Raw genomic sequence first — 25,243 nt, 5'->3', positions numbered from 1 at the left:
TTTTCAATGTGCGGTTCAGTTCGGACTCTCCAACTGCTCAAAAGATTATGTCACAGGTAGAGAGAGAAAGTCCTGCAGCACATAACTCGAGCAAGGACTATTCTGATTTTACATGTACACATAGCGTTTAATTGCTATACGAAATGCTGTTTTATGTAGACTTTCACAAATCCACTGTGCTGTTCTATTTTGACTTTCCATCGTGAATGAAGTATGAATAACGTTAGCCAAATCAAACAAGAGACCAAGAAGCATTTGTCAAACGCTTCAATATGGTCAGTATAAAAGCACACGTATAGTGTTTTATGAACGTATTCGAACATTCCTAAAAGTTTTCTATGTATGATACAAAATATTTTGAAACTTCAGCGGCACTGTAGCAAAACTCGACTATCAAGTTCTTAGTACAATTTGGAATGGCTCTGAAAATGTATATGCTAGTTGCAAGATATTTATTGGAAGGAGATACTTTGCAAAGATTGCCAAAAACGATCGGTAATAAGCTACAATTTATAGTCGAACCATCTTGAACATTAATTGTACGTTTAAGACTGCTATCCATGCCGTATACTAATTTTGTATATATTCGCAACAAATGTCTCGTAACTCCTACGCTCATTTACGGATTGGTCCCAATTTTTCTATGGTAATCACGATAGTCGTTCATATAATCTATATAATATATACATAAAAATATTCAAGCAATCTAATCCTACGTGATTCGTAATCAACATCTTCTAGCAACGACGATATCTTCTAGATGACGATTAAATGGATACTCAAGGCTTCAGATCAAACCAACTCCTAATGTTACATACGCTGTACTTAAAGTACCTCCGTCTCCCGGAGTTTATTTGTTAAATGAAACTATCCTGATTTCTTAGTAAGGGAAAAGAGACGTAAAATAGAGAAATGAAAATCAGCAGCTGATTACAAGTGGAGGAAGGAAACTAAAAATTATAGCAAATTTGTATGTTGTGATGAATAGAGAGGAACTTGCGCTTCCTTCAAAGTGTTTCCTACAAGTGTTCATTTCTACAAATGCCAAAGATATCAATATCTACAGCTTGAAAACTAATTCTGCAATGATTTTATCTTTAAATCAATAGGTGCGTGAAATAGTTTCTTTTAATGAATAATTAATTTCAGTACTTATCAATTTTCTGCTTAAAGATTATTATTGTGGGAAGAATAGGAACATTTGATGTAATAACAACAGGGTAATCGAAGGATAGAAGATATGTCATACATGGCAGAGCAAAATTTCTGAATTATTTTATTCAGTAAAAATCTAATATATACAAATATAATAAGTATAAATTAAAATGATTCGACTCAGCACCGTCGCACATACCGCCTGCAAATGACATCGCGTACAAGGGTATTCTAAGGTGTACTCGTTTGCGCCATAAAAATGTATCAACGATATATATATGTGTGTGTGTGTATTTACTTTTCGAGAGCTTTGATACAATTTGACCGTTCGTCTTGATCAACGCTACGTATAAAATTTACATTTCAAGAGTTCAACTTAATTGTTAACGAATTTTAAACAGTGAATGATACGTTAGGAAAAATTCAAGATACATTCATTCGTTTTAATCATGCTCGAAGCAATTGCATATGCATAAGACTGGAAAAGACACCGAAAACAGAATATAGATTGAGAAACGCGAAGAACTGTTCACGCTGCATCTAGAAATGAAGTTATCGCTACCTTTTAAATTTAGTCTTACGGTTCTTATTTCGAACTGTTTATCAATTAATATATTTCACTGGGTTGGCGAAAAAGTTTCCTCGCTTTTGTCAGTAGATGACATTAACGTTGCTTTAAGTATCAACACCTAGTTGCGTTTTAGCAAATGCATACATAACTTAAAAGCTTACATATTAATACGTACTATAAAAAAAAAGTATTGTTTCTTGATAAAAGTAAATTCGACGAATAATTTCAATACTATCCAATTACGACTCAAGTTTATAGCTTTCACTACGTTATAAAATCAAAGACGAAAGATAAACTGTAAGAACAGTATTTAAACTACATGCCGCATTATCCTGGACTTACAACGCAACGACAAGGAAAAGCCACGTTTCAACGAAATTATTCTTCGTGTTTGAGCGGAGGTTGTCTCGTGCCGAAAGCCGGTTCGAGAGGTACCAAGTAAGTTACTTTCTCGCTTAAATCGCCTTCCTTCTCACTATGCTTCAGAATCGGCCTATTTTTTCTAACAAGCTTGCGTGGACGTTGAATCACCTCTTCATAGGTGACGTATTCAGACCTTGCAAGAGGAGCTTTTTGTTTCTTCGTATAATACGGGTTATTATCCGCAGATGTATTGTCGGTTGCGTAAATTTGTTGAATAGTTTTGCCAGGCTGCGTCACAGGAGTAACGGTGTATCCTGCGTTAATCAATGCCGACAAGTCTTCTTCCGTCAAAGCACGTGCCTTGGCTGCGGATGACGGATGAACAGCGATTTGATCCGGCTGGGCGGTTACTTCTTCGATGGTTACCGACTTAATCGGTGACTTTTTTAGCAAACCCGATTCCGATACGTAAACCGACTGGGAAGACGAAGGGAGCTTCAACTTATGGGTTTGCCGTGGTTGCGTAATAACAGGTTGCACGTGGGCCGACGCTGCTTCGATAACGGGACTCGCGTCATCGGATTTTGGAACTGATCTAGGAACGTAAGAAGAACCGGATGTTTGGTATTTTTGCAACTGATCATTGGTAAAATAACTGTTGTGAAGGAAAGGAAGGGCGGTAGTGGTTGAAAGAGTATAATGATACACGGATGAGTCTGGATCAACTTTCTTTCCTTGCACTTGGCCCTTGGAGATCGCCAAAATTTCGCCTTTAATCTGATTCCGAGCTTGAAGTTGGGACTTGTAAAGAGCTTCAGCTTGGGCTTGCGCTATAGCCTGAGCGCGCGCTTGATTCTTCTCGAAATTCAGAGCATAATTATGAACCTCTTCCTGCACCTTCAGATGAGCTTGCTGCTGAGCTTCGAGTTTGCGAATAGCGTCAGCGTGTGCCTTGAATTCTTGCGCTTGCTGCAATTTCCTTGCCTCGGCTGCCTCTGCGGCTATCTGGGCTTTCAGCTTCGCCCTATAAGCAGCCTCTGCGCCTTTTGGATGCAACTGTTCTTGCAAGTGACTACGACCGGCATCGCTCACTTGGGCACCTTGTTGAATCTGTTCTAGAGCAGACTGTTGCCTGTAACGTTCGTTCGTGAGCCTCATATGCGCCAACGCATCTTGGTGATGCTTTTTGTACGCAGCTTGCGCGATTTTCTGGAAAGACAACGCTTGTGCCTCCGCCTGAGCTTGAGCTTGAGCTTGGGCCTGTTCAAGGGCTTTCCGATACGAATCGTCATCGATATAATCGTATTGTGGCGACTGATTGTAAGCTTCGGCAGGCTGAGCTGCTTGATAGTGAGCAGGCTCTTCAACCGATTGATAAGCAGGTGCCGGTTGTGGCTGCGGTTGTGGTTGTGGCCGTGGTTGATGATATCGCGGTGGAGAAGTTTCAATATGGTACTGCTCGGGCAATTGAGCTGCTGCCACGGTTGGTTTCGCGTATTGAGCCGGATAGCTTACTAATTGCTGGGAATATGCGGATGTGCTTCCCTTAGGTTGCGTTGGAAGAAGTTTAAATTCTTGGGCTTGATTAGCCGAGACTAGTTGCAGTAATTCTTGCTCGAACGTTCCCAATTTTGGTTGGGCATAGGATGTTTGATATACCGGAACGTCGGAAGCTTTCGATCCTAAACGGGCCGTGCGAATGGCGTCTGTGCGAGTTTGAGCATCGACTTGAGCTTGGATATCCGCAGTTATTTCGGCTTGAGCTAGAGCCTGAGGGTGAAGTTGAGGACGAGGACGAGGCGGCACTACCGTTGGCTTTCGGTAGTTGTAATAAGCTTGTTGCAACGCTTGCTGTTGTTTCGCGTACGCTGGCTGCACTCTTCGTGGAGGCGGTGGCGCTTGGTGTTGCGGTCCTTCCTGCGCGTATTGTTGTAGTACAGATAAATACTCCGGTGGTAGCTAAAAATTCACACATTTTCCCATGTAATCGTCGTTAATAGAAGATTCGATAGCTCAATCGCGCTTTATTGGAGTTTAAAATGCCGAGTAAAAACAAAATACGTATATCTTCGATATTAAAATGCTACCTTATAATTATAATTATCTAATAATTCAAAAATCATATTCCGGGTTAAACGAATCAAACGATCATTAGTATTTACCGAGTCATTAAATTTTTCATAGGAAAATAAAATTAATTAATTACAATAAAAACAACGAAAGAGATAGCATCGTGCGAATAACTTGAAAATATTAAATATCAGGATACCTTGATCGATTTGTGGTGATAGTATATGAATTCTGTCAAGGTAAAAATACATAAAAACTATTATATTTGCTATTTAAACATCACTGACTACTACTAACATCGAAGAGTTGTCTATCGGTTTAAAAGACGCTTCTCAATCTGATACCTAGTTTGAAGAATTAAAAAATCTGAAGATAACGAGTTTGCCAAGCAACAGAATAATTTTATAAATTTATAATATTTACAATCTATTTATAATCTGTTAAAAGAGTTCGGATAACAGTTGCAAAAAAGACTTGATAAACAGATGATTTCTATGTACTAGAAAGCAAGTAATCGATGAATCATTTTAAGTTGAAAATCGACACTGACATATCGCTGAAAATACTTCTATGAATGAAACAGATGATGACTGTAGATGAGTCGATAACCCATAGGAGCGTGAAGATTCATTCAACGTAACTTATCGCGGCAATGGCATACAAGGCCATGCAACGTGCATAGAGCGTGTCTACCGGCTGCAAGACTTACAGACGGATATACTCTCGATCGTTGGGTGTGGTATTACCGGTTTTGTCTGGTCGGACCGATTAGAAGGTAAAAGTTATGCAAGAGAGCATGATCGCGTTTAGCACGACGAAACGATCGTGAGCGAGTGTAGGTGTCGAGGAGATTTAAAATTCCCTCCTGAACTAAGACGTTATACATCGATGATTCATTTTCTTCGTTTCCACTTCCTCGTACTTTTCTTTTATCTTTCCATTAAGAAAATGTAATATGAATCTCATTCCGCTGCATCCGTGATTATACTTTTCAAGTTTTACAGTTTTTCGCTTATTGTTTCATATCAAATAGTTGAAAATTTCCCTACTTGCGCGAAACCTGCTTAATGTTCCAGTTAGCCCCTATCGCGAAGGATAAAAATAAATATGAATTTGAATTTTGTTACACGTTATTATAGAATTAGCGACTATGAAGTATACACTTTACGTGTAATTTATTTAATTATTAAGTTACATCAGAATCGATTTCATTCGCAAAATAACGTAGAAAACCTTGGCAATAGTCCTCAATTAATGGCTACACGGATTTACAAGTTCGTGCAAACATATGGTCACAAAGAAATATTTTAAAGTTACCATATCTGTAATGATCTTTTCAAGAACTGGATGATTCTACGCGTCCAGGATACGCGGCTGATTTAACAAAGGACGAAAAGGACAGTCGCTAGTGACGACATTAATGGAATTAGATCGATTGCAATTGTTGGTTGCAACACAATATATCTAGTTCGTGAAGGCGGACCCACCGTTCTAATGGAAAAGAAAAATGTGTACTGTCCGTGCCTATACACTGTGTAGCCGCTCACCACGTTCGTCGGTGATTGGCGGCCAATAGTCACGGTTGACCGAGAGCAATGATGTTGCCTGTTTCCAGGAACATTTATTCTTTTAGGATAACAAAGACAGACACGTCGGTATTATTTAATGCGATTGTTCACGAGGTGAAATTCTTCAATGGATTTACTATATTTCAACATTCGCACGCTATAGGTGCTTCCATTTCCCTTCTACTTCTTCTTAATATATTTTTACGCTCGTTCGTAAAAAGATTTAGCAAAATATCAAGGATAGTCTTTCGCGTAACACTCGGCCAGTGTCCTTAACTGGCATACTATGCATAGATATACCTGGCATAATTAAATGAGTAGGCATGAAACATTGGAAGTAATACCTCGTAATTCGTAATACTTCGTGAAACACTACTTAAAGCATGAATTATGAAATGGTCAATCGCTACCTCTTGCGTATCATCGGCTGATTGAAGAATGTACTGATTGGCTGGAGCACCATATTCGGCAGTGGCTGTAATCGGCGATCTCTTCACAGGCTCCTTGACATCGATTTCCAACATGACAATGTCGCCTGCATTGTCAGAGGAGGTTTTCGCTTTTTCAGCTGTGTTCGAAATCGCCTCCTCGGCCCCGGAAACCGTTAAAAGACCTATCAAGAAGCAATGAATTGCAGTTTCTAAATAACGAAATAAGAATCTTGTTTTAGCAGGTACAGTACTGTGCAAAATTCTAGGACCACACATTGGACCAAAAGAAATTGTTTTGTCACTTTATTATTTAATTAATTAACATAGTGCTGCATGCTTTTGTCTCGTACACGATCTAATGGTTAGTTTTTCGATAACTTCCCAGATTTATTTTAAAAAACTAAGCTGATCGATCAAAGTATTTGTCGCTGCTTTCTACGATTTTAAGTCTAGAATTTTCAAGTTTAAGTTGATTTTTAGGCAAGAGATGAATTCCATCACGGACAAATGGTGCGACTTTAAACGAGATCCAATCGTCAGGACACTGACAAATGAGAACGTTCTGTGAAATTGCTGCGTGACAACGTTAGACCACGCACTGCTTCTATGACAAAAGACATCATAATGAGTCCTGTGTGGGACGTCTTGCAGCAGGTAACTTACTCTAGACATTACTACGGTGGATTACTACCTGTTCCGATCGATGCAACACTTGTAACACGCCTTATCCTATACCCACTTCTAATTAGCGAGCGAGGCACAAAAGTGACTCGAAGATTGGATCTTGTAAAAACACGGTATTTTTCCACGATGGAATTTATTATTCGTTTGATAAACGGCATAACGTTTTAGAAAAGAAGGGCGAACGTTTCGACCGAATAACTTGCTGTATTTTTCATTAAATAAACTCCAAAGAATGTGAGTTATTCGCTTGTACATCCAATATTTTAAGCAAGAAGATTATAATTCTTAAAACAGATATCGAGATCAATGTGGAATAGTCGATGTCTCGTACGCTCTTATTTTAATATCTGGAGAAGCTATTTTAAAGAAATTATCAAACACATTTTACATTTTGTACCACTTTATCCTCGACAAATTAAATAGCTGACTTCTCTTGTAACTTTCATTCTTTTTCTCTGTACTTTTCTTATATATATATATAGACTCGTGGTGCACTAGGTTCTAACATTTAGGTCAGAGCTGTATTTATCATAGAATGTACAAATCCGTGAACGAGATAGAACCGCGAACAAGCATCGGGAAAAATAAAATATGCGGTATTATATAATTATAATAACACGATCTAAGATTTTCACACAGTGCTGTGGATAAGTGGAATCGTTGAATTAGTATTATGGCCCGAAATAATGTGGTTTTGATCGAAAAAGTAGGACAGCGGTATACGATAATATTCTTTTCTCTTGGAAAACTGCGTTTTAGAAGAAATCGATATTGAAAGTTCGTTTACTATATGCGCCTTTCCGTGACCTCATTTACGCCTTGGTTCAACAAACATCGCTTCGAATTATTTGCGTTTCTCACATTAAATAACGTGGAACAAACAGTGGGACGAAAACGTTTGTTGCTAAAAAATTGTAATATGTAAATTAGTGGAAATGACTTGGTTTTCTGCCAGCGTAATTCCACCTTTACTTTCTAAAATATATTTTGTATTCGTAAATGTTCGATCGTAGAAGCTCGATATAGCATTTGAATTCAATATCTTAAATTTTCCTCTTCTTAAGCTATAATGTATAATTATAATTTCCTTGTGGCGCATAACAGAGATTCAGTGTAACACCGTAAATAAAAATACACTAATTTAAGTTCGGAGAACTAATTAAAAAGGGATTTTCGTGTAACAACAATAAAGTCAAATCTTCGTTTGATTATTTGTTTATAATATTCGTCCAATTTATCTGCCGAGAAAAATAAATTTTCCTTTAAAACCTTACAACTTTCTAATTTTTCGTGTCTTTCTTTCATCAAAAATAGGTACAACCCTACTTTGAAAAAGTTTCTCGACTTTTGCCTACAACGATGACTACATTGTCAAAGATGATCACAAGACTTTTACGATATACAATAAACAATAACATACATTTGTCCTTTAAGGCTATCTATTTACATCTCAAAAAGGTCAATGTAATAATAACAAGGACACGTTGAGTATAAAGTACTAAAGAACTATTAGGTAATAATGATAACCTGTTAAACATAATATTTTGTAAAGTTATATACAAAGTAGGTAAAAATTATTCGACCTATTTGTAACGCGATTCAATAGAATTGCGGAAGACGAATTCGCAGGTGACTTTTATGTCGTTCCGCTTGACTGAGAATGTATAGTCTGAAGGCGGAAAGGAGTTGGGAAAGCAGTCTAACGCAGAGAAAGTTACGCGGTCTTGAGAAACTTTTCCCACGAGATTCACTTTCGACGTCTTTAATAAAACCTTTCATCATTGCTAATTTAATCAAAAACTCTCTAGGTTAATTAAAATATTAACGAGCTGAGCATCGCAGCATTTTGTTTCGACTCTACGCATTATGTTTTTGTGCTTTATATTCTGCGCATATCATCGATCAATCTGAAAATATAATATTAAAAATGTTCTCATTGTATCATACGTACAATGATAAAGTTATAAATAAATATAATTTACGTTATTATAATATAACCATGAAACATTTCAGCAGAAAATCCGGAACAATTTAATAGTGTAGAAATATTTTAATTATTTATGATGAATGCGAAAGAAACTTAAGGTTACTAATAATTTGGAACTTGCGCGTTATCTATTCTGTGAATTAAATAAATTCTATATCAACGTCGTAATTTATGACACAAGAAAATGTACATTTCTTAATTTAATTTCTGCTAATTGAATTCATAACAAAATGTAACAATCAACAAACATTTTTCTTAATTGTACGTAGCACAGTAGTCATTCAATTATTTAGTGCCTAAGAATATTCAATATAATACATTGTATATGTATAGTATAATATAATAAAATATAGTATAAACATAATACATATGTGGTAAAGACAAGTATCAAATTATTTCGAATAATTGAAACACTGATGGACTTTTAATAAAAAAATACGATCGAAAATTTCTTATAATCAGCGATCTTTAGATCCTTCAAACTTTCACAATCCGGATCTCGTTGCTTTTACCTTCGAATAATAAATTGCTTCCGACGTACGTGCATCTGCTCTTATAATATTATGTAGGATTAAAGTAATCCTAATAATACATTGGAAAATATATCGAAGAAGCGATAATTGAAATTCATTGTTCTTGAACATTTTCTCCAATCAAACGAAAGAAGATTGGATTTTACCATTTTTAATAAATGAAGCAATTTTCTAATAAAATTCGTACGAGCATTAATCTTGCATCTTTTTTTCACACAAGGTAGAAAGTACTGTCTTGAATTGGATTTCTAAAAAGACAATATATATATATATATAAATATATTAGAACAACAATCTACAACATCCTTACGTCGATTATCTTACACCTGCCTATTCCAGATAAAATTCCACCAAAAATAGTATGCGGTCATGTTCCAAATTTTCTAATCAATTTGATTTAAAACTATTCAATAAAACTTCCTGTTGAACCGTATTTAGTCTGTCTGTAATATTTTTAAAACACGCGGCACAAACTGTACAGGCGTTTTTTGTCTGTCTAAGGTTCAGGTACTAAATATCAGGTCAAAATTTTCTTCGCCATTCCTGTACTAGGCATGCTCTATTAATTCTTCAAGCATTCACATTCTTAACATTCGGTCTTCAGTCATCCAAGCTTTCCAACGCAACGCAATCTACAAATCCAGTCGTTTCCACGTAGGTATATATATCTTACGATCTTTTACTTCCTTTGAAAGGTAACTCGCACGTTACTGTCACTTAAACATTATATAGGTCGTGCACAAAGAGGTTGAGTCCACTTTTTAAAATTTTAGTGCCAATGCACTTGACTGATGCTTATCTTATATAAGTTCTCAATTTTCTCTTCTGTTTGTTTTGCCGAGCTAACCAATTTCACAAACGAACGACTCATATGCTTCCTACTCAATACGTTTTAGTTATACGTTTGTTTTGCTGAATTCGCTATCCAATATTAATTTCCTCTTCCATTTTTGGGTTGTAAAATAGCCAATATTTTTGCGTGAAAGCTTTGAAAAATTTACCAGCTACTGAATATGAGATAATAGAATTTATGGCTGTTTGTAAGAGAATTGGTTAATTTAATTTTATAAGTCTAGTACTTTTTACGGTTTCTTTACTTTCCCATTCGCGTCCAATGACTTTGCTAATTAAAAATTTCTATTGTTAAATTAGTCAAATGTATGAAATGCTTCCTAGTAAAAGAATCTAATTATAGACAAAATATTTTACAAATACAAATGATACGCATAACGAGCAAATGTACAAAAACAGATAATATATTAATAAGAAAAATAAATATATAATATCATAATTGAAGATATAGCCAAACATGTTTCGAATTATCTCAGGGTAAATAAAATAGTTGTTACGTTTGAATAGTCATTACATGAAAAACAATGACCTTGCTGTGGACGACCAGTGTCAAACAATCGTTACCGTGAAAGTGAATTTGCAGGAAGTTTCTCTTAGATCCTTTTTCTTTGTGGAAGCATGTAATGATAATAATCTTATGATACGCCTATAAACCGGTCTTTATTTTTGTAAATATATACTATGAAAAATTAGAAACAATTATATCGATTACAGCATAGAGTAATTGCAGCTACACGGTATACAGGGTGGCCCACACGAGGCGATCAACCAGATAGAGATTCCGCGTGCGAAAATAAATCGAAAATGTAGAGCAGAACTTTTTTGTCCATGGCCTCGTTTTCGAGAAAATCGAGTTTAAGCGAGTCTAGTTAAAAATTGATCTAGTGCAGTGAATTTTCAAATTTGTCTTTCTCGTGTACGAAGCATTTTATAAAACAATTCTACCGCGCGTGTTCCGCTCATTTTCACACTCATTTTCCACCTGTCGGTTATTGACTCTTGTTTGGTCATTTGGAATTGGCCATATTCTACTTTACTTGATGAATTTTCAAAATCAGTTTTCTCGAAAACAATGCCTCGGACTATAAAATTTTATTTTACATTTTCGACTTATTTTTTCACGTAGAAGCGTCTCCTAGTCGGTTGGCCGTGTTATGCGAAACATGCTGTGCATATATAGCTGTTACAAACATGCGATTAGAAGACAAAAGCAGAGAAATGAAATCGTAGAAACGAAATGAGGTGCCATCGTTGGGATTGGCTAGATTATAGGCAAAAAAGAAGGTAGATTGTGAGGAACTATCCATTTTTAAAACCATCTATACTCAGGAAGTGTAGTTCCAAAAGTTTCAAGAAATTTCTAAATATCGTAAAATGACCGCCATCGGTTGATTGGTAGTGTGCATAAAACGCAAAGGTTTAGAAACTGTTTAACTATGCTAAACATGAAAATTGTGAATAATTAAAAATAAAAGAATTGTTAGATAAAAATGATAAGTAAATAACACGACTAAGAGATAAGATATTTGGGAACATACTTCAACCGATATTCAAAGGAAAAGGATCTTGAATTCTGTAGGAAATGCGATTAATGTGATAAAGTCCTATATTCTAATCAAACAATTTTTGTGATTTGGAACTGCTATATTGCTATTTTACTGTATCTGCTATATTTGCTATAATTGACTTGGCAAAATTATCGATCTTCCGCGTACCAAGAAGGAGAATAGGATACCTGCTATTTAGTCGCACAATCGACTTAAGAATTTTATTTTGCATAGTTCGTGCGCATAAAACGCAAAGTTTTAGAAACTGTTCAACTATGCTAACTGTAAGAGTCTAATTTTTATTATTTTTATTACACAAATGACGCTACGCGCCTTATCTAAACTTTTCACTTAATAATAAATAATTTCCCTTTTTAAATCACACGTATTAATCCTTAGTCGAAAAAGCGCAAAAGAATGGGTAATACACGTCTTTTCACTTCTAGAAATATCAGTTTTTACAATCAACTTTCTCTGCGTATCGAATCACAAGGACGATGTACGATACGAATTTAAAACTGGAAAGTATACTATTGCTCTTAATTGTACATATATATATATATATATATAATTGACCGATACATGTATAGAACAGAAGTGAATATCATTAACTGGCACGTGGCTTGAAAATTACATTTCATTCCTGTTGGTAAATATAATTCGTACGTAGGAAGCATCTATAATAATATACAAAATCAAAAGATTAATAAAACATATAGAACGGTAACGTTAAAATGCACTTTCATTATCGCTGAATAATAAAATCAACTTTGAGATTCCTATTGAATCGTGTTCTTCTAAAACAAAGTGCTTTTAAAACAAAACAAAGAATTATTAATTAAAATACTATCTCTACAAATGCATTTTATTTTAGAAACACTCAAAGACTGACTTTACTTATTTTTTATGAAGAACAGGAAAGTTTTAAGTTGAGTTAAGTCTAAGTGTAAGATGTAATGGACAATAGGAAGTCATGTAAAGCCGAAAAGCGTGGACAATAATGAATAAAGGGGAATATTTTACAGAAGATAAAATGGCGTTTGGAAAAGTAAATTTCATTATTTCATTTTGATATAAGGATGGATAATAAGAAGTTAAACTACAAAGTCTAATCTTGCTTTTGTCTTATTCGCTAATTATTTCACACAAAGTTGTGAACATAGTCAGAGATAGAGGACTGTGAACCTAGGCATCCAGGCTGGGAAAAGATTGCTAAACTGTTTCCATAGTTTGTCTACAGCTGAGATCGATCTTAACGTTTTTCTCTCTGGAAAATCTTTGTTTGAAGTAACTAAGAATGAAAAAGGAAACCTGAGCATTGACTCTTGTTTTCCTTTGTTATTACGCAAGAAATTACGCGGATGCGAGCAATTTGTTCGCGTTGAGTAATGAGCCGAGTGTCTTCAACTGAAAGACAGTTAAGTAACAACCTCCGGTTAACAAATCTTATTTAATTAACGCCTTGTATTTCCACAGCCCTGCAAATTTCAACGAACACGCTGACTGTTTGCGTTCAATATGTAATATTTAAGTACAAGCAGCGTAAGCTCAATTATAAACTCGATCTATCGGAAAGGACAGTTTAAGTAAGCAAAATATTACGATAGGATGTCGCAAATAGCTATAAATACTGTTAATTCTACCTTAAAGCTACCTAAACTTAATTCCAATCTGAAATTTTACATCAGGCAAGTGATTGCTCTGTTATGCGAAAATTGTATTATCCGAACAGCTTTGTCCCCGATAAGCGAGGCTCCACTGTATCAAGATATGCCCGATGTAAAGAAATGTCAAGCATATATATGACTGACATAAATCTGCCTAATATAAACGTTGTAAGAAGTGACTTGATGAAAATTTCTTCCTTTAAGTTCAACGAAGAAACATACTCGCGACAACAACTGTTGACAAATGATAAAAATCGATCTTACGTCTAAGGTCTTGCAGTCCTTTTTTAAACACCCTGTATATTTTGAGAAAACATCCTTACAAATTGAACTGTCCGCATCTACGCGTCTTTAAACGAATCATTCAACAAGACACTATACTGTCCTCCCTGCAAGCAATAGCTTCAACGAAATCACAGACATTTCAAATATTTCTGGGACATGACCTTGCTCGAACAAAGAGTTGCTTCTAAGATTTTTGCATCGTTGGATAAACGAAAGGAACTCTCGGTTTTTCCGTAAAAGAGGCATTTGCAACTACTGTGGTCGCTTTCAAAAGTTTACACTTTTTGTACTATACAGTCAAGAACAGACACAAGTGGACTTATCAAAAGACTATTTACTTTTTGTTCTCTGTAATTTGTTTTTGCTTCGCATGACACGATCGCTTTAATAGAAAAGGGCAAGTTGTTTTCATCAAACTTAAAATTGGACACGATAAACTGACATGTTCTCGTCTTATAACTAAAAATGAGCCAAAAAGGTGCAATCGTTATAACTTTATTCTATCTGTGACGATAATCCTATCGTCTTAATCGTAGTAACGTTCCCCAACAGAAAATTAAATTCGCTCTTTCAAATGAAATTCAGATATGTCTGTATCGTAAATTTATTTTCTCAAAGATATTAATTTATATCGTCAATTATGATGTTGCCAATCTATCGATTTAATTCTAACATATACTGTATCATATTACTGTTAACCATACTATATCGTATTGTAATTGTACTGCATATGATACACATGTACATATATTCAAAATGTATAAATTATTATTTAACAATGTTTGCAACTTGCCTTATCGTATTTTAAACTTTGAATTTTTGCATATTCTTGTTATGCATTTTCTTAATCGCTGTAGCTAGCGACCATAAAAAATGGTCGACCCGACCTTAAATAAAATAAATAATAAATAATAATAATAGTATTCGATTAATTATGAACAGATATTCATCGTCCTTAAAAATTCTCTCTAAGCTGGAAATTAAATTTACATAGATATAAAAATAACCAAGGAGCATAGTAATCTTACATAAATCTTGCAAAGCCTTTACCGGAAGTCAATGCAATCAAATGATGACTTAGAAAGTCAATGAAACTTGTCGATCCAAGATAGTTCGTACATCCTTACGTCTCATTATGATGACTAATTGACTCTATGCTCATTCATCATTTAGAAACCTCAAAATAAAATTACAAACTGCGAGATATAATATTACGGTCTTTCCATAACTTTTTCTAATAAGACATTTATATTTTTGTTCTTTGGTCTCCAAAAGAAATGACAAAATTATGTTCTACGGATTGCTTTCTGCGAAAAATAGTTTACAAATATCCTACATTTTATTATAATTATATGTATATTAATTTCAGTTTCTTCTTTGCGAATAATAATCAAATACCAATGATCATATAATGTTATTTAATTAAATTTCACTCTACAAAAATATATCTCCCTTTTCATGGCTTTTTAAATGTTTATAATTTACTTTGATATTGTAATAATACAATGTATATAATATGTATGCTACAACTAATTTTGAACATCATCTTTGTAGAGAAATCTATATTTCTTGTCGAATACAATAATCATAAAATGACTGTTATCAGTTTTCAAATTAAAAAATCTTTGACACTCGATGCTTTTAAATAATTTAATATCAGATATTTTTATTCTTCCATTCTATAATTACTTCACTCCATACGTGGTATCGCAGTTGATTATTTTTTTCATAAAGAACGCAAATACAGAAGTGAACACTTATTTGGCTTCAGTTCTAAGATGTACGAATCGATGGTGATAAATTCTACAAAATTATGACCTTTGTCCAAATATAGAATATAAAATGTAAAATATAGAATGTGGAATGTTTGTGTCCAATTTTAATTACATTGCTACTATATTTAAAATTTACTATACTATACTTATTAAACAATTTATACTAAATTTACTGTATTACTATAATTAAAATTTGTTTGTTACAAAGATATAGTACATTGTTATTGAATATTTATATTAGGATAATTTAGAGAAGATAATTAGTAATAAGAAATGCAATATATCGAAGAATAAAATAGGATAACTTAATATGCTGCATTATATTATTTATACCAAGATAATTCGCTGTATTCCTTATTAGATTTTCAACTAGTTTTCTCACGAAATGATCGAAATAGAAAGTGTCATTATGATTGATTGCTTCAGACGCAAGGTGGTGGACATTTACGAGTGAATGCGATTTAAAAGATATTTATTATACGTTTTCATAAGACTTAACTTCGAATCTCAATGTGAAAGTAAAAGACCAATGAAATTTTCAATAGAATTGCGCAAAATAATGTCAGACGCACTAATCTGTATGTATAATAAATATGTTTTTTTACGTTTCTATGACCTCTTCTCTAACTAAGTGATTTTGTTAAAAAATATATCACGGAAAGCAAAAAGTTATTTCTACTTTTGCATTAATTGTTCAATAAATGTACACCAATTCTATATATAATACAAATAAAGTAACTGATTATTGCTTGTACAAAAATAAAAACTGTCTTCCATTAGTTTATCAATCAGAATTTCTATATATTAATTAACAAGAATAAGGGACTAATTAAAAATTTGGATTAAGCGTATGCTCGTTTTAAAGCTTTTCACACGAGCCGTAACTCGTTAATTAGATTCACACGCATAACAATAATGTCATCTTAGCTAAATTATTCCCACGGCGTACATTATTTCACTAACTTCGAATCTGATCTGAACATTTTCAGAAAATCGAAAGTAATATCTTATTTTTTACAATTACGTAACAAATAATCTATTTTTGGAAATAGTTTAAGCATATTATGAAGTGTTCCGTACAAAAATTACATTTATTTATTTGAAGTAGAATATAAAGGTATAACGATGAAGGTGTGAAATATTTCGTGATCAGCCCTCTCGAATGAAGATTGACACCGTTATTTTAAAACGTTATCACTGGTAAACTATCGGATTTTGCACCGCGCAAAGACCGGTCGATTAATCATAACGTCGCTTCATAGGATAAATTATTTATTATTTGGTTCCAATCAAACTAATCGTTTCCCAATACTTTCTTTTTTTCCAAATTTATTCAATAGTAAGTAATGAAGGAGCTGCGTAAAATAAAGATAAATTGAATGGCATCTAATCGAGACTCGAATGTAGACTGTGTCCACGTTCACTGGAAATTACACGTATGTACAGGTTGACCGGTCTTAATCTTTAAACGCAAATTACTCGTACACTATGTGTTGTATAAAAAAATAGTTCAGATAAGAAGTGAATGGTTTCGAAGTGACAATCCGGTGTAAATAGCTTTTTTATACACGAACACGTAGAAATTATATGAAGGTGATATACGTTTCTTTAAATACAGCGATCGATATGCTCTTTACTCTCTATAAAAAGATATATAATTTAACTTTAATTCGTCAAATTTAACGTGTGAAAGAGAGAGAAAAACACGATGCAATATTCAAGCGTTTAATTTGACGAATCAAAGCTAAAATATTTGCTAAACTAATAGTCTTTCTGTATGAATAGGCCGAGTACTTTTTCTAAGGAGGATAACGAGCTATATCGATTACTGCATTAAAAAATATATAATACATTTAAAATATATAATACAAAATATATAATACATTTAAAAAGAACGTATTTTATCTTCGTATGACCTCTACGCGTCCGTGTACAGAAAAGGTACTTACACCAAACTGTGGCTTCCTCGGAGCCATTCGCTTCTTATTTAAATTACCATTTTACGCAGCACATAGTGTACAAGTAATTTGCATTTAAAGATTATAAGAGTCAAACGACATCGTATCATTTAACCCCGATGTAATATAATACCTGGTAGATCCAGCTTACACCCGGAAGTCCCGAACAACAAAAGCTTGGTAAATATGTATGGTAAAAGTTTCACCACAGTTGAATGGTAATTATTAATCTGCGGAGTTATATGCATTTATGGGAGATTTAAAAGTACAAAAGTGTCTAGAAAGCTCATAATATGTAAAAGTACGTGAAACACTCAAAGTATAGTACTCTTTAGGATATTTAGTGGATAAGATCTAGCTGAGTTGCCATTTTCTTTTTTCTTTTTTATTATTATATTCATAAGAATATAAATTTACGCAAATGCTCGTAGTTTAGTGTCAAGTTAATTGTTTTCCACTTAATTCAACGATTTTGACTTATTATTCGAAAATCGTTCCGAATGTTATTTCGAAAACAATTTTTTAATTTCCCGTTAAGAAATAACATCGTCCCATTTCTTAAACCAAACAATTTCCTAATTTATTACTGTCACAAACGTTCGATTAATTTTTAATTCTTCTAATCAAGACACATAACAAAAAAGACACAACATTGATTAAAATACATTAATCGTCAAATAATTGAGTAGCATTGCTTAAAATTTGTATTTATTCTAAAAGAAATAATTTATTTTAAAAGAAATATTTCAAATGAATTTCGTTCAGGTCTGTGTCGAATATAATTACTATGTAGGTATGTCACGGTAAATGCGCGCATGCACACGTAGAGAAAGTATACAAATACCTATATTTATACAGGATAAAATTTTCATACCAAAATGATACAATTGTTACAGTTATATATAATTTAAAATATTCACAATTATAATAACGAAATAAAACATTTTTGTAGAAAAAGAAGATTAAGATTCAAAATTAGGCCTGCGACAAATCTCTGATTAATTAATTAAATTAATTATAATAATGGTTATATATTAGCCTCATAATAGTCAAGACTATTAACAGTTGTTTAAACGACATTATAATCTTCAATTTAATTGCATGCTTTTGTACTATGTTTCCCTTTTCTACTTTTCCGTTTATTATTATATGAAATAAACGTAATATCATTCGTATGATACAATGATAGATTTTATAAGACGCTGTTAGGACTTTGCGACGATCATTAAAAACAAATAGAGATTATTAGTTTTCTAGATCTGGATTTATTTAGAAATGTTATATCCAATGACCAGTATGCAGGAAATAAAATTTTTGATCTCTCTGTGTGGACAACATTCTACACATTTGTATAAGTTGAAACGCGAAAGTAACCGAGTTGTTCGGGAAGCAAGTTTCTAATACGAATGCACTACCGTACGTGCGCAGTTTATCCGGAGAATCAAGGAAAGTGTTGCTGCCTGCTCCTAATTTTAAAGAACAGTCCGAACTGATATAACTTGATGCAACTTTTGCTCAAGGTACAAATTATACGAATAAGAGGAGCATTATTAAATACTTAATATTATATACTTAAATCACGATCATCTACGTTTCATTAATGATGTCAAATTTTGTACGTAATAAGAACTATGTAATCTAAAGAGTGAGAAAAGTGAAACACTGTCACAAAATCCTCATAAATAAACCTGCTTTGTTAAATTTGTGTGGAGAATTATTTTATATCAATATCTTATTGCAAGATTTAATTTAAAATTTATGCAATGAAAATATTGAGACAGTAATTTTCGAAGACAACAAATTTGTTGAACGTGTTTGAAATAAAAGTATTTACCACGCGTTGAAACGTCAAACGCACTTATATATACCCAAGAAATGTAATATTCATAAAATCACACATAATTAAATATGTCAATCTCGTAGCACGCACTGTTCTCCCCTACTTTTGTTTCTTTTCTTTCGACCGATTTTTTAAATAGTCTGCACAAAAAAACGTACTAATAGTCACAAGTTAGAATGAGCACCAAAATACTCGTCCTTGTCCCATGAAATGCATGACGTAGCATACTCACCTGCGAGGATAAGCAGCCACATGGTGAACAAATGAGTGACGAAGCGCCGAGTGAATGTTCGGCAGAAGTAGATTCCTAGTGGCTTTATAGACGAAGGGGAAAGGCCGCACCCGAGCAAACCAGGTGGGGTTGTTACCACTTTTCTGCGACGAACTGTTTCTAGGTGCACATCGCCGGTACACGAACTTCAGGAAACAAAGACATTAATGCACGTCGATTTTATAGACATTGTTACTTATTTTACTGCTAACAATGAATTCTGCATACTGACTTGCAGATGCAGCTACTTCATATTCATAGCATTTGAAAGTTACAGTGTGAAAACGAAATTCCGATAAGATTATTGAATACAGATCAGAATTCAAAGGAATTTTAACAGTACGATATACCACGGTATAAATAGGCTACGGACGTTTATTTTTATTGACACTAAAGAAATGGAAATTTGTTCGGCTACTGGGTATTATAAATTATAAAAAGTATTTTACTTTCTTACTTTGCATATATGTATTATGAGTCTTATAATAGCCAAGATCATTAACAGCTGTTTAACCGACGTATTTAACTTCAATTTAATTTGTATCCTTTTGTAGTGTGTTTTTCCTTTTCTATTTTTCCATTCATCTCTTTATATCTCTACAATTTCATATAATTTCGACTATTCATAGTCATATCAAATAAGTTTAATATCATTTGTACGATACGACAGGACAATGATGGATTATATAAGACGCTCTTAAGAATTTACCATAATAATTAGAAACAAATAGAAATTACATCTGCATAAATAATTTTAAGCACTTTCAAGATGGATTTATTTAAAAACATTATATCCAGAAATTAGTATGCAGAAAGACATTGCGCACTAATAATTAGTTGTACTGATTGATAATGATTTGTTCATTTTATCCAACAAACAAAATAAATTCTTATCTGAATTATTTACTACAAGTAACAAATAGGCTCTTAATACAAAATAAAGTTAACAAATCAAATCACAATAAAATATAATAAAAAATTAATCTGTTTGACTGTCTCAAACAACAGTCATATGGGCAAATAGCTCAATCGATTGGAAATGTAGAATTATTATTTTTACAACTGCAATTAATTATCTCGTGATTCTCTAAGGGGGTCCTTTTTGGAAATTGATTCTAAAATTGATGTAAACACAAATTAGTAATATAAGATACATGATACATAGCAAAGAAGTTGATCGAAAGGAAAGCACGACGTTCCGTACGCTTAGGTGAGCGCAATACGGTGAATGTAAGAAATTCGAGAGCAAATCACCGGGTACTAAAATCTACTAAACTTGGGACACTGTTTAAAAATATAAGTAAACTTGAATAAACGTGAATAAACAACCAAGACTAACCGCAGAAGCGACTGAACCAGACATGTAAGATATATTAGATTATTTTATATATCCCTATTTAGATGTACGTACGTATTTAATTTGATTTTAATAAGGCCACTTATTACAGTAATGTATGTCCACGTAAATATAATCGTAAGTATTATTTGAGTGGTCCAAAATAATGATGGTGTAACTCCCACTGATGTTGCATATATTTAACGTAAAAGTATATCATCTTTTTTAATATGGTAAAAATAATATATATGGAGATACTTAATTGTTATACCGGTACTTTTTAATTGTCTTGAACATGTATGTGGTATGATTTTGATTTTAATAAAATTGGAGATACACCGCTATTATTATTCTGATTGACACTATTATTCTGACTGAAATTTAAGAATTTAAAAATGTATAAATGTCCCAATAAATAAATATTGTCAATAAAATAATTAATATTACTTTGCTATTATTACAAATTTACTATTATTACAAATAATTACATAAGAAGATAAAATAACTTCTTAGAGGATATTATGCAAATTTAAATTTTCGTGTACGTCATTAAAGAAGTGGGACCTAAATAAAAATTCTCTTCATCCCCTAACTGCTATAAAAAGTACCTTACTTTGCATATTTCATATATTCTTGCACATTATAGATATTTTATACATTTTTACGCATTTCAATTTTTCATAAATGTATGAATCCACTTACGATACAACGTATATATTTATAAATCGATAGAATTAGATAATGGTGAACATGAATTACAATTATCAAGATCAGTTGTCAATCATATCCATATATCTATATCCATATAGTAAATAGAAAAATAGATTTATAAAATTAAAACAGCTCGTGATAATTATTTTTAATTGTACTTTTATGTTACGCATATTATTAAGTAACATTAAAAAATGCATAGGTAATTGATGTAATCATTGGTTCTACGAGTATTCGAAGACCAACAGTGAATGTTATCAAAGTCAAGGGTAATATTGTAATCAAGTACAATATCACAAATTCAAGTACATTATAAGGCTAATCTAATAATGAACTTGTATCATTTTTGTTCCCACAATATATCATATTACAAGGGTACGTGTGTAAAACATTGAAAAGGCATGTACTCGCTATCAGAATTGCTAAGTTGGCAGATATGTGAATATGTTTAATTACATAAATAGATCTGCACAAATTAAACGAAACTCGTTGATTCGAATGGAAAGAAACGCGTGCGCGCATCCTAATAAAAATTATTTCATCGATTTAATCGTGTATAGAGATTCTACAGGTTTGATTTTCAAACTGGATCAGTGGCGATGTTTCATGATTGCAACAGACAATCGCCCTCGCAATGAGAATTTCTCATAGTGAACCGTATGTTAAAGTTTGCCCGTGTATGTGCACGCTCGCCTGTGACTAAATGCGCACGACAGACTGTAATATAAACGCGGTTATGTTCCTGTAAGCCGCCGTGGGAAAGGTAATCGGTCAGAAGAAAAGCAGACTAGGCGTATACATGTGTACAGGGCGGCACTCGCTTTCAATGTCCTGTTATACGATCTAAATAATTTTGTAACGAGCAGTGAGAACTTTACCTTAAAATTTTCCTATAATGATGATTTGATCGATTCTTCTAATGATTTAGAATATAACAATAGATCAAAAAAGTATTCAAACACATTTAGACTCTTTACGCGTATATTGTACAAATTATTTTGAAATATCATTAGCACGATAACGAGACAGAACTATGTTGGTTAAATTTGAAAAGCATCTAGAAATTTATATTGAAGTTACGTGATATTTATTGGAAGCATATACTTCGCAAGAATCATCAAAATAAATGAACAGTCAATTGTTCACTATATTAATAAGCAATAATTAATTAGCATTTAATTAATAAGCGTTTTTAGCACTAATTCTATGCTTAAGACTGCTATTCGTGTTGTATACTAAGTTCCACTAAGTGTATGTTTATAAAAAGTGTCTTGCAACTTGTGCATTTCGGATTTCGAATTTTATTATTATTATCACGATAATTGTATCCCATTACAGTGCTTGTAAATTGCAATATAAAAAATTTCCAAAAAATTTTTCCTTCGATAAAATGTCAAGGCCATACTGAAATTTTTATATGACACACAAAAAATCGCTAGTCTACACCATTGTTTAAAAACTCATATTCATCTATCCATAGAATATTATATTACGAAATAGGGGTTGTTGGATCTAAAATAATTCAAAAAACGCAGTAGGATTAAATGATCGTTCACTGCGAAGCGTCAACGTACTAAAAACTAATAATAAATCTTTTAAAAAAATATGATACTCGTTCGGAGCCAAGTCTACGGTGTACCTACCTGTTGTAAGCCAAGTGTAGGCATGATCCTTCAATACCTTCCGTTTAAAGTGTTGGAAAGGATGACGAACGTTTTCAGTATTCAAAAAGCATATGATAGATCGCATTCTACTATCGGCGAGATTTTTAATTCTCATCGCTATTTTGAACGTATGAAACAATGACGATGTTAATTATTTAAATACAAAATTTCGTATGATTTACAGTTACTTACGAAACTGAGCGCACACCTATGTTGGTAATGAAAATTGACGGGAAATTGAATACAAACATATATATATTCAATAATAGATGTATATACTTTATTCGTATATGTTAACGAATGATTCTCCTCCACATAATGCATCCCCGTAACATAGAAGATCCTTCTCCGTGGTTGATTATTGAGCATGTATTTCTACTACACATATATGATACTTTGGTATTAGGCTGTTTCCATACAATTTGTTTCTTCCCATCTCGTTCAAATAAGTTAATTTCAGTTTCATCGGAAATAATTGCAGATTTCCAAAACTATGATCACGATTTATAAACGCTTTTGCAAATTCTATACGTTTCTGTCCATTTACCTTAAAGATCGATTTCTTTCGTACAACTCTACCATTATATATCTTCTTTTCTTAGTGTCCTGCAAACTGTTTCGTTCGAAATTTCTTTCTTAGGGCAAATAACTTTCTGACATCAATTTCCTTCCCATTCCCACATTTTTCTTCGGATTTACTTTGATTTACTTTCATTGTACTTTCATTGAATAAAGACTGGGTAGACGTGACATTAGATGGGACTTTATGCAGCTTTGTGTTTCAGGTCCTGACATACCGATCTGGAAAAAAATTAGCGTTTCTTGCACCTTCCGCAATTTATTGCGGCGGACATAGGAATTATAGTCAACGATACAGTGTCGCCACATGTAAACACAATATCAATCCGACGTATTGAAATTTATAATCTCATCAACAAGTATGCGAACTGTATTTAATAAACGAATCTTATTCAAGGACCAATAGATGTACATGTAATAAATAATAAAGTTGATGAAAAAAATTTGTCATAAACATTATCTTGCGCGTTTACGCTCGAACCAATAAGCAATGCGGCCCCAAAGTACCACATAACCTTGTTCCCCGCTCTCGTAAGTGGTTTCACACTTCGCAATTTTCCGTGAAGTTTATGATCGGTTCATACGATATCTCTATGCCCATAATCTTAACTATGATCATATAAATGGGTTGTGACACTCGCTAGGAAAAACTGTCCGAAAATTGATTTGTGACAAATCAACATGAAAGACAACAAAATTCTCGTACTTGCGAGACAGATAGAGGTGAGTAGAGAATCCTATCTCTGTTTAAAACATTCATAGCATATCACGCATGCGCAGAATGTGAACTTCTTGTCTTCCATGTTGATTGTTCGCGATTTAATTTTCGGGCGGTTTCTTTTATACTTTCGATATATGAGCAACTTTTATTTACGTAATATCGCTGCGTTCACATATCTTTATTTACTCTAGTAAACAACAACAAAGACAGACATATGATCGCAGTGATATCACGCAGACAAAAGTCGCTCCATCAATCCAAAATACTTTTAAAAATTATTTCACTAATCATACATATATAATATTAATATTAGGTATCTGATATTACTTACATAAGTAATATATATTTCTTACATACATATATGTATTACCTTAAAATTTTCTTTCTGGATTGAGATTATTATTGCAGCAATTATTCGTTTCTATTTATTGAATGCTATACAAATTATTATTTAGCAAGTAATTTTTTCATATTTCGATATATATGTAGTTTTAATATAATTATACTTATCCCTTAATATAAAAGTAGTTATTTAATTTTATTTTAAAAATAACCAATGATTTATTAACACATACTATGAATTTATTATACGGTAAAAAATTTTTTGCATATTATTAATTTTATACATATAGCTGAAGTTAAAACAATAAAATCTTAAATACGTAATAAAACATC

At 33.0% G+C, this 25,243-nt stretch overlaps 1 protein-coding gene and 1 long non-coding RNA gene across 4 annotated transcripts; one reads left to right on the top strand and one right to left on the bottom strand.

Annotated features, from left to right (window-relative positions):
- Positions 1-1,243: 1,243 nt before the first annotated feature.
- LOC100651169 (chromatin modification-related protein eaf-1) lies at positions 1,244-24,054 on the bottom strand. 3 transcript variants are annotated; one of them, XM_020864877.2, is made up of 5 exons: positions 23,461-24,054; positions 23,248-23,385; positions 19,519-19,703; positions 6,138-6,340; positions 1,244-4,048 (listed from the first exon to the last, which is right to left on the bottom strand). In XM_020864877.2, the coding sequence occupies exons 3-5, from the start codon at positions 19,538-19,540 to the stop codon at positions 2,105-2,107; spliced, it is 2,169 nt and encodes a 722-aa protein (XP_020720536.2). In that variant the 5' UTR covers positions 19,541-19,703; positions 23,248-23,385; positions 23,461-24,054; the 3' UTR covers positions 1,244-2,104. The 3 variants fall into 3 exon arrangements, with proteins under 3 accessions (XP_020720536.2, XP_048265748.1, XP_048265749.1); XM_048409791.1 differs by lacking the exon at positions 19,519-19,703 and having other exon boundaries at positions 23,477-23,759; positions 23,816-24,054; XM_048409792.1 differs by lacking the exon at positions 19,519-19,703.
- LOC110119602 lies at positions 9,913-24,272 on the top strand. Its single transcript, XR_007225609.1, has 2 exons — positions 9,913-10,016; positions 24,054-24,272. It is a non-coding gene; the product is annotated as an uncharacterized LOC110119602 (long non-coding RNA).
- Positions 24,273-25,243: the final 971 nt, after the last annotated feature.

The sequence above is a fragment of the Bombus terrestris genome, chromosome 10 (assembly GCF_910591885.1).
Source record: "Bombus terrestris chromosome 10, iyBomTerr1.2, whole genome shotgun sequence".
Classification (NCBI taxonomy): Eukaryota; Metazoa; Arthropoda; class Insecta; order Hymenoptera; family Apidae; genus Bombus; species Bombus terrestris.
Note: the sequence above shows the minus strand (reverse complement) of the source record. Positions and strands in the feature narration are given on the sequence as shown.

Bases quoted from the DNA above. Each gene is read 5' to 3' on its own strand.
- LOC100651169 (XM_048409791.1), bottom strand. From the start codon at position 23,519: ATGTTTGTATTCAATTTCCCGTCAATTTTCATTACCAACATAG. The intron at 23,386-23,476 runs GTGTGCGCTCAG...CGTTCAAAATAG, and splicing joins AATTTTCATTACCAACATAG to CGATGAGAATTAAAAATCTC. The intron at 4,049-6,137 runs GTAGCGATTGAC...GTGAATTTTTAG, and splicing joins CAGCCGATGATACGCAAGAG to CTACCACCGGAGTATTTATC.